The sequence below is a fragment of the Carassius carassius genome, chromosome 29 (assembly GCF_963082965.1).
Source record: "Carassius carassius chromosome 29, fCarCar2.1, whole genome shotgun sequence".
In the NCBI taxonomy this organism is placed as follows: Eukaryota; Metazoa; Chordata; class Actinopteri; order Cypriniformes; family Cyprinidae; genus Carassius; species Carassius carassius.
Genome location: NC_081783.1, coordinates 27,694,447 through 27,709,203, shown reverse-complemented (window position 1 = coordinate 27,709,203; position 14,757 = coordinate 27,694,447). Strand labels below are relative to the sequence as shown.

The following is a 14,757-nucleotide window of genomic DNA, read 5'->3' as shown; positions in this document are numbered from 1 at the left end:
ATTGGAAATTATTCGTGTGCACTGTGATTTGATTTGAGTAAAGTCAGAATTTGATTATGTATAGTTGATAACAAAACAGGAGTTTTGCATGTTCTCGAAATATTGATCAAAATGCTCTCTTTATTCTCTCTTTAATAAAGCAACAAAAGCGTATTTGCTCTATCTTTTAATTCTCTCTTTGGTGATCACACATCCTATCTTGTGTCTTGCCCCTTGTCCTTAAATGAACGTCTGGGTGAGTAGATCAGCTCCATGCCCTGAGACACTGAAGTCCTCCTCTCTCTCCCCACACCACTGTATCTCTGTGTGTGGATCAGGATGAGCTCTGAATCATGTCAGAGGTGGAGTGTTTAAGAGGCTGTGCTCTCGTCTCAAAGTTGATGTGTTGTGTGTCTGTCTTTCTTCATCCTCAGAAGCGATGTGAAGGTCAGCAGCCGGTCAGCAATCTTAGTGATAACACACTTACCTTTATTATTTCAAGAGTTTCTCTACTTACAGAATCTTTGAAAGATGGTAAAGCAGGTTTGGCTCAATTAAACAGTATTACATAAAATTCTCCCAAACCGTTTTCTTAACTCAAGGGGCTTGTTGCAGTTGGGCGCATGAATGCTTACAGAACTCAGACTGATGATTATAAAGAGTGAAGTGCAGGTTAAATATGATTATCTGCTGTAAAATAAAATTGTATTTTTTTGTATTTAAATTAATTCTTTTATCACAAATGGCAGCCATTGACTTCAGATTTTTTCCTTGAAACAGTATGAAAGTCAATGGCTACCGTGCCTTTTTCTGAGTGTGGAAGGAGAGTAAATGATTATATAATTGTAACTTCTGGGTGAAATATCTTTAAAGCTGCATCAGTAAACTGTGACTTTCATACTTGCTTCAGATTTACTGCTAGATTGTGTCTTTCTTTATCTTCATCTTAATGTTTTCTGCCTTCTCATTTATGCATGTGACCCTGGAGCACAAAACCAGTCATAAATAGTACGGGAATATTTATACCAACAATACTCAAAATTATAGATTTTTCTTTTATACCAAAAGTCACAAGGATATTAAGTAAAGATCATGTTCCATGAAGATATTTTGTACATTTCCTACCATAAATATATAAAAACTTAATTTTTGATTAGTAATATGCATTGCTAAGAACTCCATTTGGACAACTTTAAAGGCGATTTTCTCAATATTTATTTATTTTTAGTTTTTTGTTTCAAAAAGTTGACCCTAACGACTGGTTTATTGCTCCAGGGTCACATATAAATGCCTGAGGTTTTCATAAATGGCTGAAGACTCATTCTAGTGTGAAAACACCACTTTCTCTACCAAAAGTATGAATTATACAGTAGCGTTTATTCTGAAGCAAATTACCAACTACTCTAATCTATGATTTTCTGCACTTTGTGCATCTTGTTTTCAGAGCTGTTGAAAAAACAAACTCTGAAACAATGAATGGATATGAACGAGCACAAAAGAGACAGAGTATAACATCTTAAGTCAAATTAGTGTTTAGTTGTTTAGGAGGCATAAAGAGTCTCTAATGAGCCCTGCGGCCCATATTTCCACACACATGCAGACACAGATGGTTGAAACCTGCTCTTTCTATTTCAGTCTTTTTTTAATCACTCCCCCTTTTTGCCCTCAACCTTTCAGTCTCAGAAGATCTTGCTCCTGAGTCCTGTCTTATCTTAATCTCTTCAGTCCTGCTGGACTATCTCCCTCTGACCTTATGAGACTTTGTGATGTGCTTCAGCAGAATTTGGGATTGTTGCTGTATGTCTTTCATTGCTATGTGTTGTGAGACAAAGTGCTTGACTGGACAGCTTGCTTGTCAGATAGACATAGTTTGTTCAAATATCCATCTGGAGATAAGAGGCCGTCGTCTTTCAGGAATGTGTTGTGAGATTGTGTGGCATTCCTTTCAGCCCTCAGATGAGACAAACTGACCTCAAGCCAGTGAAACTTCTGTTTATGTGCGTCTTCACCATTTCCTCTCCGTCTGCTGAAAACATCAACAACACGCAGCAGTTCATCTCTGCCGGCTGCTTTACTGTGTCACGTCTATTGTTTAAGCAGCACAATGATGTTTAGATCCCTCATCCTACAGTGATAAGGGAAGGTGGAGGTAGTGGAAATGGGAAGGGGGGAGACCTGGGCACTCGGGGGGGTCAGTGTGAAACACACACACCGAGTGTGTCAGGACTGTGGTCTAATTTAATTCACACATGCTGTTGAAGAAAACCTCAGCAAAGCAATGTGGCAGCCAGATACTGGATATTCCGGGACTTTTGTTTCTCTGCTTTTCATTTGGAAAACCTCACAAATAATTGCATTATTATTTTTTTGTACACATGCACGAGTGAGGAAGATATGCTTCACTTCCATTTAACTGCTTAGCTTTGACGCTTCTCACCATTTAACTTCATTACTATTGAAAATATATATCCATATCTTATGAAACCTTTCAAGAACATGCCCAGGTCATAATTTACCCAAAAAAACAAAGGAAAAAAAAAATAATAAATTCAAAGATTTAGATTCAATCTTTAAAAAACAAAAACTAAAAAAAAAAAAAAGAAATAATAATAATATTTTTTTGTTTAATATGATTAATGCACAACTTTTCAAGTCTTAAATCTATAGCTTCATGTGAGCAAGGTTTTTTTTTTTTTTTTGCATTTATACATACAATTTCACGTAATGGTTTAAAATACGTTTCTTTACTTATTTTTTTAAGTTCAACTATTTGTGGTTTCTGTTTCTTTTAAAATTAAACAAAATACACACACACATACAAAACAAAACACTCAATCTATATCCTTTGTGAGCTGCAGGAAGAGAGTGAAGGGGAGAAAGTTAAAGAAAGCAAATGGAGAGAAGAGAACATGAGCAGACAAACTTAAGGTCATTATTCGTTCCAGATGGGGTTAATTAGAAAATGGAGAGAGGATTATGTGTGAAGGCCAAGCCTGTTTATTTTAGAGATAGACACCAATCACATGGAGTGACCTCTGACCCCTGAGAAACACATGCACACTTGCTCTTAGAGGAGGAAAGCTCCCTACTGCCCAATTCATGAGCATCTGATCAAACTTAATGTGCACTCAAGAGTAAAAGGCCTCTGGACCCCCAGCACAGGACACAGGGCTGCAGAAAGATGTCACGTCACCTCTCTGTTATCATGCAGCTCGGTGTTATCACTCTGGGAAAAGCTTTTATTGGCTTGCAGGTAACGGGATAGTTTGTGTTAGGAGACCCCCATGCAGAGAGGAAGTGGGGTCTGCACTTTTCCCCTTTCACCATCCTCTTTTTATTGGCCACAGGCCTTCAATAATATATATTATCCTCTTGCTTGTATAACCAAAACCATTGGGAATAGTTGAAATTACATATAAACATTTCTGTAACATATATCTACTCACAATGAAACACTTTTAATTTTTTTATATTTATTTAGATGAATGTTAATTTGTTAATTCATGTTCATTCATAATACTTTAACTGACAGTCATTTCTACGTAAAATATAAAAAATATATTGGCTTATGGAAATGGCCAATGTATCTGTTTGTAACACTATTATAACTGTCAATTTATTTAATCAGAAGCCTTTTCTTGTCTTCATAAATTATATGCTTCAAATTGAAACAAAATGCAGTTTTACATCAGCACCTTTAGAGTTCAGCTCCAGGCCTTGTTTTTGTGTTCAGGGTCCCTAAAGGTTTCATCTTAGGTTTGCTTCAACTCTGATGACAAATGCCATAGAGCCTGACTCTTACTGTGTTTATTTAGACAGTTTGAAAAAGGAGTAAAGTCAGATGTGTGAAGAGCTAGAGGCACCGAATGAAAGAAGCGGGATCATGTTTCGTTAAAAGCACACCGTTGATTCCAGCTACATTTCTTCTAAATCCGCTCCTTGCTACAGGCGGGTGGAGTTAAGTGCTGTACTCTCCTCCCTCACTATCTGTTATTGGCTCTCAGGACATTCCCCCTGAATGAGCCGTCCCAGCCTCCTGAGTTCCTCCGCTCCTCACTTTAATACAGATGAGTCCTGGGCCGGGAAGCAGCAGCTGTGTGTGAGTGAGTAGAGCTGTAGAATAACACTGATTTGGCTATGGGAGATGATAACTTTATTTATAAACTAGAATGGTCTGGAATTATACTTTTATAAAAGCAATATAGTTGTCTTAATAGTGATCAATATTTTCCATGGGTGCTTACTGTTTAATTATTGTGGTGTGCTATGTATGTTCATATCAGTAAATCTCAATGTTAATATAGGATAACACTACTATAAAGTGATAGCTGTGAAACTTTGTGATGACAATTATCATTTTCTCATTTTTGTGACTTTTACATTTACTGTAAATGGTCGTTTACAAATGACCTGGTCGTGGTGGTACTGTCATTAATTTTTGACTCTAAAACAGCAGTTTTCTTTTTTTAATATTTATTTTTTCTAGTTTTCTAGTTCTTTCAAATCTAGTTGCTTAACACATCTGTCTGTATATAAAAGGTAATAGGAAAACTCACACACAGCCATGCTCCAGGTTTTGCTCCTTCTGGCAGCTCTTATTGAGTGTCCACCCTGTCTTGCCCACAATATGGGCTCTGCTCCCCTCATTATCCAGTATCATGTCTGGGAAGAACAGCCCTCAGGGACAAGGGTGGGTCGCCTCCTGGACGACCTACGTGAACGTGGGGAAACAGGATCACTGGAAAACTTTCAGGTCGTGGAGCATGGACATGCTCTACCAGTCACAGTTGACTCAAGGGATGGTACCGTGTCAACCCTACGCAGGCTGGACCGAGAAGAGCTATGCTGGGGAGCAGAATTTTGTGAACTGGCCCTCAGTGTTCTCTACAGAAAGGGTGGTGCTATGCATTTCCTGTCAGTTCGTGTGGAGGTGATGGATCAAAATGACCACAGCCCAGTCTTTCCCAGCCTAGTGCAGGAGGTGGAGATCTCTGAGACAGCCTCACTGAGAATGCGCATCCCTCTGGACCGGGCTGTAGATCCAGATGCGGGACCGAATGGCCTGCAGAACTACACCCTGTCTTCCAACCAGCACTTTGCTTTGGATATCCGTACTTCTGGAGGGGCCAAGCAGGCTGAATTAGTGGTCATCAAAGAACTGGACAGGGAGTTGCAGCCAACTTTAGAACTGGTTCTAACAGCCTGGGACAAAGGGAATCCACCAAAATCAGGCAGCACAAAAGTTATAGTCACAATTCTCGACTCCAACGACAATAGCCCTGTATTTGAGGAGGCCCCAGCAGTTATCGAACTAGCAGAGGACACTGTTCATGGGACAATTGTCATTAATCTCCGTGCTACAGACCCTGATCAAGGTGCTAATGGGGAAGTTGAGTACTCTCTCAGTAAACATGTCCCACTGGAAGTGCAAAGCCTATTCAGAATCCATCCAAAAACAGGTGCTGTGACTTTACAAGGCCCTTTAGATTTTGAAGAAAAGAATGTGTACGAGATAGACATCCAAGCTCGAGATCTGGGGCCCAATGCTATCCCATCTCACCACAAGCTGCAAGTCAAATTGCGCGACGTCAATGATAATGCTCCTCGCATACATATAACATGGACTCCTCCAGACTCCCCTGTTGCAACCGTCTCTGAAGGAGCACCAAATGAAACTTTCCTTGCTCTTGTGATGGTATCTGATGCCGATTCTGGGGGGAATGGGCAGGTACAAGTGCACATTCACAGGGGATCTGGCCCCTTCAGACTCAAACAGATCCATGGAGACAATTATATGATTGTAACCAATAATACACTGGATCGTGAGAGACAAATGGAATATAACCTCACTCTTGTAGCTCAGGACCATGGTGATCCTCCTCTATCCTGCATTAAGCACCTGACTGTCCATGTTTTGGATGAAAATGATAACGCACCAATTTTTGCCAAAAGTCACTACCGGAGCATCCTCAAAGAGAACAACACTCCTAGGTTACATTTCTTGACCGTGGAGGCACATGATGTTGACATGGACCTCAGCGGAAGGGTATTATTCTCCATTAGAGAATCGAATGAGCTGGGAACACCAACAGCATTTTTCTCAGTCCACCCCAGCACTGGGGCTGTTTCTGTCCAGCAGTCATTAGACTATGAGGAAATCCACTCCTACTCATTTATTGTGGAGGCTGTAGATCAAGGATACCCACCAATGACCAGTACTGCAACAGTGCTAGTTGAGATACAGGATGTTAATGACAATTACCCTGTAATTCATGAGCCACTACCTAAGAAGGGAATTGCATTGCTAAGTGTCCCAGTGAATGTGGACAAAGGGGAGATTGTAACTGAACTTGGGAATAAAGCTCAGGAGGATAACTTCTACAAACCAAGCAATAACTCTTCCCTTAACAACCCTGAAGGTTTTCTGGCCACCACCATTCGGGCCAGTGATCCAGATTCTGGTCTCAATGGAAGACTCCGTTTTAGAATAACAGATGGCAAGCCTTCCAACCTATTCTTTCTGGATGAAACTACTGGACAGCTCTATGTTAACACAACCAATGCTACAGAATTGATCGACAGAACTTTTAAACTGGGCATTGCAGTATCTGATATGGGCACACCTATGCTAACCACAAGAATCACATTGGAAGTGACATTCATCAACTTTCGTGACCACCTAAAGAACTTGTCTCACGACAACCAGGCCAAGTACAGTTTTACAATGCTTTTGGCCATCTGCCTTGGATCAACCTGCCTGGTATTATTTCTAGCCATTGCTTTGGCCAAGACATTCTGTCATCCTGACAAACGTGACAACCATGCTTATAACTGTAGACAAGCTGAGTCAACCTACACCAGTCACCCACGACGGCCACAGAAGCACATTCACAAGAATGACATCCAGTTGGTACCAGTGCTACGGGGTCGTAAACAAACTCCACAAGAAGATGAAGCTGAGGCATTGCCATGTACATCACCTTTAGTGGAAATGCTGCATCCACAAGGCCAGTTTACTCTTACACCATCCCTTGCTCGCATGGCTCAAAATCAAGCGCATACAGAAATAGATGGAAACCCACCACTCGCTCAGAGCAAGATACTCAGAAAGCCCGGGAGCATAGAGTGGAATGGAACACTTCCTTTTAACCCAGGAACTCCATCTCGAACCCTGCAAAAGACCAGAAACTCTTCCTCCTCGTCTTATGCAAACTCACAGACCAGCACACTCAAACGAAACAAAAATGAAGAGGTCAAGCTTACTACCACAGACCCCTCAGAAACTATGTCTTCAGTTCCCAGTAATCAGGCCACCTTACGGAGACCAAAGACCACAGAAAGAAGAGGAAAGGTGGAAGAGTCAGACCACAGGCAGATCCTGAGGAACCTTGTTCGACTCTCTATGGCAGCCTTTGCAGAGAACGGTTCAATTGAACTGTCCTCTGCCTCACCCGAGGTGCAAGTAAGTTTTTTATTACAATCTTAACATTTCAGATATGAAAATGCATTAAATCAAACCACTTTGAAAGGTATTGACTTTAATTTCAAGGTATCCCAGTTCATAATAGCTCAAGCACATGATAGCTTTCCCACTCTGCAGTTGCTCTGCAGAACTGGCCCCTATCTATAGCAGCCTAAGGGGACAGTTGACAGATGATGAAGAGACTGAAGTGTATTCAGAATCACATCAGTGTCACACAGTAACTTAAACCTTTAATATACCTCAGGAGAAAATGCAAACGATCCTCAATGTAATCAAATTACAGAGTCATACCGAATGTGGGAACAAAAGCAAATTCATTCCATGGTTGTCCTATGAGGGGGGAAAGTACATAAACCAAACCAAACACAGATATTTCTGCACAGTAAGATTATACTTCACAGACGTGTATGGGCTGGTAGTCAGCAACAAATTGCTGATACTAATCTGATTCTCATTAAATAAAGCGAGAATAACAGCTTTTCATCAGCTAGTATTTCCCAAAAGTGCTGTCCTAGTCAAACTGTGTATCCTCTGGATCTGGGTCCACCCAGATGCTTACCTCTAGCAAAATGTTTAGCTGAACAAAAGGTCCTGGCATGGGTTTGAGCCCTCACGTGAATAGAGCGCCCAGTCAGGAAGAGCATGGATCCTGACCCCCCACCCTCTCCTCCTCTCCAGTCCACCCTCCCTTACTCACTTGGCCCAGTTGGCAAATTAGACCTAAGGCGACTGCAAAGGAAAGGGGCCGAAATGTCACCGGTGCCTGTCCTCACAGCCAAGGCTGGGTTTCTTATGTGCATCCTGGAAGGAAATAGCCTCTAGAAGAATAGACCCTGTGTAGAAACAGCTTCCTGTCTCGCCCTCACCCCTTCAACAGCTCAAACTCCACAACCCCAGAAAGGGCTCATTCTGCAACAGATCAAAATTATATATTGAATTATGAAATTATGACATTCTGGAAGAGCAAACAGCCTGCAAGTTGTGTATGGTCATTCAGGCTTTTTGGAGAATTTCTATTGTTTTGAAACAGGATATTTTTATTATATATAAAGTGAGTTATGTGGTAAATTTCCCTGTATATGAGATTATTAATTTTGCATCATTTTAATTCTACAGCAGGTGTCTCAGCTCCTGTCTCTATTGCATCAAGGGCAACTTCAGCCTCGACCAAATTTTCGGGGCAACAAGTATTCCCACAGAACTGGCCGGTAAACCATTTTTATTCTCCTTTTGATTTTATTTACACAAGCTCTTGACCAAACAGACAACACATGTAGTCCTGTATACTCATTCCTACACTAACACCTAATACCACAATAGCTTCACAATCACAATATCACTCTTAGAAGTTGGACAATATTTTATCGAGCAGATTTCTGGTAAAAAAGGAAGTGTCTGTCAGTCAGTGAACACAGAATGAGGTGTATCATAGCTGTTATCAACCGCTGTCTGTCTTACACACAGATTGGAGCAGGCAGAATGCAGTACTGTTTCTATGAATTTAACGTTCATTTATTATAAAAAAGAGAAAGCATAGACCGTGACTCATCTGTGCGAGACAGGGCTTGCTTAAACCAAAGACAGTGCAGTCAGACTTCCTTCAGCTGTGTGTTGTATTGTTTTAGGTTCAGTGTTGCGATCTTTTTATCTCACAAAATCCCAGTTTTGAAAGCACTGTTAATCTGATATTAAGGATAATCGCATAGATATTTCCCTTGATATACCCTTACAAAAAGGTATTGTGCCAGCATGATGATACAGTGATGGTGCCAGTACATACTTCAATATAGCATGGTACTGAATATCAATAAAGCAATGCAATGAATACCACTGTATTCCATTATGGTGTTGTCTAAATCATATTATCATAATTATCATAATTATCATAATTTTACCATTATAGCAGTGTACTTTTCCTCAAAAATGATACATTTTAATTGCATTATGTTAAATATGGTTGGAATTGTTTTGAAATGCTCCACATCAAAACATTGCCTCTTTGTCAATCCTCCAACATTTCACATGTGCCTCAGTTTAGTTGCATTACATAGCATTTTAACTTATGTTTTAACTTATTTTATCATTCAGAGCTCGTTTATGAGTCGTTGGCACATGTTGGGAAACGCTCTCACTGTTTTCGTTGTGTATTGTAGGTCAGGGGCTCAGGATGCTGATTGGCTGAGCACTAAAGACAGTGGTCATGGAGAGAGTGAAATGGGTGACATGGACTGGGACTCACCTGTGGACCCTGTATACGAAGAAGGCCTCAATAATCTGCTGACCTCTGGTAAATGTCCATACTTTAAAAAGCAATTATTCTCAATTGAGTCCACTGTTATCTTTAATTAAAGGGGTACTTCACCCAAAAATGACAATTCTGCCTTCATTTACTCAGAAAATATTTTTTATACTCTCTCATAATATGTGTACATCTTTTGAAAGTCCATGCAAGCCAAATTCACACATCAGAAATTTCCTAAAGAAAATGCAAAAGAGGAAACAATGACAGAACTTTTATTTTTGGGGTGAACTATTATTTAAGTCATACCACACAAGCAAAAGTGCTGTTGGACTGAATTTCAAGACACAAACAATGAAACGTCTCACAGACGTTGAACTAAATACCAGTCTCCTTTAAAACGCTGCAAAATTGGAGGAATTTTAATGAAATTAGAGGACCAGAACTAATTGTGTAATCTAGGTTAAGTGAAGTAAGGTGATGTGGAATGGTTTCCTGATTTCGAGTACTGCACATAATTTGCTATGTTTGTAGGTGATTTCCAGTTTTATCCTGGTTTTTCACATATAGCCTAGCAATCAACAAATAAGTCAGAGAAAAAACATAATTATGTAGATTTACTTTTCCTTTTTTTAAATTGATTCTGAATCATTTTTAAGTTGATTCTGAACACTGAAATCATGCTCTGGAAACATTCATGTTTAAAGTTTGTTGATCCGGATGTATTAATATGCATTTCAATTCTCGCTGCTGTGTTCCCTTTGTCTATGTATAGAGTAAATGTTTGTGTGCAGTTCCTTCCATCTATTGTTCTAAGATTTCGCTGTAAATTAACGGAGACCTTTTTTGTTCTCTTGAATACAAGGTCTAGTTTTTTTTGTTGTTTTTTTATCTCTCTGATCTCTGTATTTAATGTGGAAGTGTCTCTGTACATGTTTCACTTTTCTTGGCTACAACCCTGCTTCTCACAGTGTTTCAATAAGTGTTTTGGCATAAACATCAAAAAAAAGTACTGAAAACATGCAGTTTTGTATTTATATCGTTTTTTAATAACACCATCATTATTTTTTAAAAGAATCAATACTTTATTAGTAGCTACTGCAATATAGATGTGCCCATAGATGCTTAAACACAAAATCTTTACTTGTCACACTATTTCTAAAACCTGAGACTCAAAACACCAGAAGCACACACCAAATCTGCAAAAACAATACATTAATTCTCGGCCTTTGTTTTCAATTTCATAAAACACTTTGTGCAAAACACAACACAGAAATCTCTATGTAACACAAAAATCGAACAGAAATTAATATTATTGCAAATGGTTTGCTTTTGAGTTGCCAGAGATGTGAGCCGTTTTTCCATTTTGTATATTCAATTCTTGGATTTGAGTGAAAAGTTTTGAAAAAAGAGGGAAAGTGTGTGTAAGCAGATGAAAAAAACAACCTGTAGGAGCTCTAGAAGTGGACAAGGCAGCTAAGTTTTAGAACAGACTTTGGTTGAGTCAGTATTGCCCTGATATTCATCTGATGTTAGTCATGCTACTGAAGACAGATGGTTGTGAGTTACTATCAGGGGTTTCTTTCTGAAGCATGCAGGTACATATTCCCCAAGTCATCTCAGTTTTAACCACTTACGCACACATCTGAATGATGGTGACTCTTCATTTCATGCATACCCTAGGGACAGAGAAGGAGAGAGTGTGTGAAATGTGTGTGTGTGTGTGTGTGCATGCACAAGTAAGACATTGTTCTGTCTCTACACTCTTCCTTTGAAGGACACACTGCCCTCAGGCTGCGGTTTCTCTACTGCATTCTTCTCACACTGGTTTTCAAGGGCCAGAGGTGACACATGTGCACTTTGGTGAATTACGTGTGAGTTAAATGAACAACAATGGTTCACATTCTTACATTAGTTAGTTGCTTGCACTGTTTGTGCTGTTCATGACATATTAAAGGTGTGCTGTCACTTTTCCAAGGGGTCATACCTACTAGAAGAATGCGTGATGATGGGTAATTTTGTGTCAGGGCTACAGATCTCCCCACGCAGATTTCACAAGAGATTTGCAGTTGTGTTGAACAAACAATTATCTGCTTGGTTTGAAAGGATCGTTGACCCAAACTGAAGCAACCATATAGCAAGCAACATGCTAAAAGCCTCTGTGAACACTTTAGCGAATGCATATGAATGGAGCAACTCTTCAGAACAGCCTACCATTGTGCTGGTCTAGTTTTCTGACTTGGAGCTGATCTGAAGGACTGTTTGCTTGTTTGAGAAGGTATGGCAGTTAACGTTGGCTAAGTGTTAGCGAATGTTACACACATGTCACCGTCATGTGTTTAAGTCTGCCTTCGGTTGTTTTGATGTGGTTGGATTCTTTATGGCATTTTTTCAAGGTTTAACTGCTTTAGAGAAATTGCTGATTGAAAGGCACTGCCACCATTTCCTCCATCATTAATTGAGAGGCTGTAAGAATGAGATTTGTGTAATAAAAGTAAGAAAGAAAGCAAGAAGTATGATGGGGCATTTAATTATTAACTGATTATAATGGAACGGGGTGAGTTTAGAGACAGGCCGGATTGGAAAGCGCTGTGGAGAGAGGAAGTCATGAACATGAGGTTTGGAGGTTCTGTCTGAGCTCTCTGATGTGGCTTCGTTTGATCAGCGCTGGCTGGATCTCACATCTTTACTCACACTCTCTCTCCAAGAGCTTCTGTACAAGCTGAGCCCTTGATTAAGACCTTGAAATCTCTGATCCACAGACGGGAGAAAAAACGCTTGAGAAAGGCTATGAAGCTGTGTCGGTTTCGTGGAGGTTGTCTTGTGTTTTGTACTCTCCACCATCACATTCTGGCCTTTCCTCGCTTAGTCAAAAACATGTATTTCTGTTTCAGCCACTCCAGCAAATTAAGACTGAGCTCGAGTTATGTGAGACAGTCTGCGGTGATACATTAGAAGACCAAAAATGCACAGCGGAGTAAAAACAATGCTAAACACAAATGATAGTATGCAACTAATCATTAAAGATGTGCTATGTTGGTTGTAAATATGTGTGTGTTTGTGCTGTGAGTGTGTGCGGATGATTTGACTAGATGCAAAGTTAAAAAAAAATTTTTTTTTGCATAAAGGAACCATCAGAGAACAGTTCTTGGAAAGCTTTTTTTTCTCAATGTGAAGAACATTTTAATCATTTGAAGAATTGTTTGTGCAGTGGATGTTAAAAGGCTCTTCAATGAAACATGGATGCCTTTATTCTTTAGAGGCTGCTTCACAAACGCAGATAACATGTGAAAGAAAAATCACGTTTAAGCCTATTCACTTAACTATTTCTGGAATGTTTCTGGCTTAATGAAGGTCATTTCCTTGTTCATTGTTATCCTGCATCACTTCCTTTGCCCTAAAACTGTGGCTAAGGGTGTGACTTTAGGCCATGCTGTGTTGCACTGGCTATACTCATCTGTGTTCAGACTCAAGCAAAGGAAATCACAGATAAATGCACACCTCCTCTCTGTATTTCCCGTCATCCTGTTATTCATGCATACAAACTCAAACAAGTAAACAAGTGAAGATTCAGACAGACAGATGTTTGTAAATATTGTATTATATTTATGGCCATATTTATTAATAACTGATTACTGATGCTTATTTATTTACATATGTTACATGCATAGCTTTACATACAATTTTACATATTTTATTCCTCTTTTTGTGTAGATGATGTGTTCTCAGACATTCCCGATCCGGCATGGATGGCCCGTCTTTCTCTTCCTCTGACAACCGACTACCATGAAAACCTGTTTGTCCCGGACGGGCCACCCTCCCCTGATGCCCGCTGTCCCATGGCTGGTCCAGATGATTCCACTTCCTTCTCTACGTTTGGTAAAACCCCAGAGAAGGCCCCTCTGGGAGGCAGAGCTCTGATTTCAGAAGTGAGCTCTCTGTTTGAGATGCTGCTGACACAGAAAGCCGATGCCCAGTCGTGTCCACCTGTGGAGGTGCTCTACAGACTGTCAGCGGCGTACAGACGCTCGCTGGGCTTAGACACAGCTGCCAGCGGAGGAGCTGCCCACACACGTCTGCAATATGCCAACCCTGTGCCATAACAGCAAAGAAGGTTTCATCTCGTGTTGGGCTGCACACAAGCCTCAGGAACAATGATCAAAACATCTTACAACAACATCTTTTTCTTTTTTTTTATTCAACCTGGTCTGGCTGGAACAGGCTATGCTATGCCCATAAAAAAACAAGAACTTTTTATAATGATAAAAGAAAAAAGAACACAAATCCTGATATTGGCAGACCATTATATTTGATCCTTCTGCAAGGAGGTAAATGATTGAGCTCTGTGAGGAGTGTGAGCGGTGCATGTGAGGAGAAATGAGTCTGTCTCCTCTTTAGGAAATAGCTGTTTATATCCTCAGAAGCACAAACAACTCCTAAACAAACCCTTTCTCTCAGAAAACCACAGGAGTTCCTCGAGAGGGTCTCACAGCGACCACTGCTGGCTGATTATTTGATTTTATATTTGTATGCCGGCTCTCTTGTGTAAATATTGTTTTGTAATAGTTACAGGGCATGTAATCGTCAAATAATTTAGAAGTAAGCCTAACACTGTATATGCAAGACTTGGTCATCGTAGTTAAGGACTGCATGACTAAATTCAGTTGTGTTCTGAATGTAACTTTAGTTTTTCTTTGAATGCTGTAAGTTATTGATATCAAAAAGATGTATTTTTATTTTTCCTGTGTCATTTTGTATATGTGTAGTGCTGTTTTTGTAGTCATAATTGACATCACGTTTTCCTTTTGTAAATTTTAAAAGTGAAGTAAACAATTTACTGCATTTATTTTTAGGGGGACAGTGAAAACGCATTTTAATTCTCAAGTCCTATTCATTTGAAACAGAGAGAGAAAATCAATACGATTAAGAATATCTATAAAAGCACATCTTGCAGTTGGTCTGAAAATATTACTATAAAAGTGGTTCTTTAGGGTATTTCACAGCAAATAGACAAACCACATTTCACTTGCTACAAACCTATAATAAACTACCATTT

At 39.8% G+C, this 14,757-nt stretch overlaps 1 protein-coding gene across 1 annotated transcript; it reads left to right on the top strand.

The window, feature by feature from the left end:
* Positions 1 to 4,058: 4,058 nt before the first annotated feature.
* Positions 4,059 to 14,551, top strand: pcdh12 (protocadherin 12). Its single transcript, XM_059516494.1, has 4 exons — positions 4,059 to 7,441; positions 8,579 to 8,670; positions 9,616 to 9,749; positions 13,416 to 14,551. Exons 1-4 carry the CDS (start codon positions 4,544 to 4,546, stop codon positions 13,802 to 13,804), a joined length of 3,513 nt encoding a protein of 1,170 aa, XP_059372477.1. The 5' UTR covers positions 4,059 to 4,543; the 3' UTR covers positions 13,805 to 14,551.
* The last annotated feature ends 206 nt before the right edge of the window (positions 14,552 to 14,757 follow it).

Bases quoted from the DNA above. Each gene is read 5' to 3' on its own strand.
- pcdh12 (XM_059516494.1), top strand. From the start codon at position 4,544: ATGCTCCAGGTTTTGCTCCTTCTGGCAGCTCTTATTGAGTGTCCACCC. The intron at 7,442-8,578 runs GTAAGTTTTTTA...TTAATTCTACAG, and splicing joins CTGCCTCACCCGAGGTGCAA to CAGGTGTCTCAGCTCCTGTC. The intron at 8,671-9,615 runs GTAAACCATTTT...TGTGTATTGTAG, and splicing joins TATTCCCACAGAACTGGCCG to GTCAGGGGCTCAGGATGCTG.